Below are 1,168 nucleotides of genomic sequence, written 5' to 3' on the forward strand. Positions count from 1 at the left end.
AAAAGGGCTACCTCTAGAACCATAGATATATTGTGGTCCAGTGCAGTCAATGTTAAAGAGTGAGCTTGGAGTACCACCTGAGCTTGTTATGTTTTTGTATGTAGCACAGGTCTTTCCCCAACCAGCTGAAACCACAATCATGGTAATCAATAGGAACAAAATAGAACCAACAAATATTACGACTTGGAGAATCTTAGCAATCAACCTATATGAATGGTATGAAGTAGTAAGAAAATAAGCTACTGTACCACCGAACTTACGTTTTGACATATATTTTAAATGAAACACTGATTAGCTCAATGGCAGTTAGCAGAGCCAGACATATTATAGCAATGGTAGCACTTGCTATACTCAACTTACAAGTGGGTACATTATAATTTATCAGATCTGAGTCCATAGCTTGAGAATAAGAAATGAAAAAATGGCAAATTGCATATACTCCATTGTTAGTGTTAGCCTGAAGGAGACCAAGAGAAGTACCAGCAGCTCCCAATGACAGGAAGAGTATGACAAGAGAGGCAAATGAGAAGATCTGCTTCATATTGTCTGCACTAGGCATGATGGAATTTGTAATAATTATAAAATATGAAATATGTGCAGTGTGTTTCTTTATATGCATGTTGCAACCACAAAGCCACTCCCATTGTTTATCAACTAGCTTAATTCATGTTGTGAACTCACTACAGAAATTTGTGTTGGAGTGTTTATCCAGCTGCCTTAGGAGTTACCATCAGTTGCGGATCTATGGGGGGGATGCCTCCCAAAACAGGACTATGTAAACGATCTTTAAACCACAAAATTGCCCCCTCAAAAATTAAATCCTAGATCCGCCCCTGGTTACCATGATCATGATTATAGTAAGGAAATATGCACTTGTGTGGGCATGTGTATTTCTTCTTATTAAATGTATTTTGTGTGTATCCTATGCTTGCTAACCTATGCCATTGTTGCATAAACAGCTCTAATGTAAATCTGCATGTTGTATAAGCTTAACCACGAAAAGGTGTGCTATTATAGTGAATATAGCACACGTAAAAAATTTGAGACAAAATTCCATGTTTATTTGACACGTTTTTTGTGTGTATATCAATGCATAGATAATGGAACGAGGGGAGGATTGGAAACTGGATCACGTGCGCCACTTTTCACAGTTCGATGTGTGTTTGCC

General features: G+C 37.8%; 1 protein-coding gene across 3 annotated transcripts in view; it reads right to left on the minus strand.

The window, feature by feature from the left end:
• LOC105313950 (uncharacterized) overlaps positions 1 to 1,168 on the minus strand; it is a 24,419-nt gene that overhangs the window by 4,161 nt on the left and 19,090 nt on the right. Inside the window, exons 1-2 of one of the 3 annotated variants that reach the window (XM_020000620.1) lie at positions 261 to 1,142; positions 12 to 205 (exon numbers count right to left, since the gene is read on the minus strand). The exons of the other annotated variants lie outside the window; for them this stretch is intronic. Of the exons in view, the coding sequence (XP_019856179.1) occupies positions 12 to 205; positions 261 to 619 (553 nt within the window). The 5' untranslated portion in view covers positions 620 to 1,142. Of the gene's footprint in view, positions 1 to 11; positions 206 to 260; positions 1,143 to 1,168 lie in introns of those variants that run through there. 3 annotated transcript variants of the gene reach the window in all.

This window comes from Amphimedon queenslandica, unplaced genomic scaffold, assembly GCF_000090795.2.
Source record: "Amphimedon queenslandica unplaced genomic scaffold, v1.1 AMPQUscaffold_13168, whole genome shotgun sequence".
NCBI classification, from domain to species: Eukaryota; Metazoa; Porifera; class Demospongiae; order Haplosclerida; family Niphatidae; genus Amphimedon; species Amphimedon queenslandica.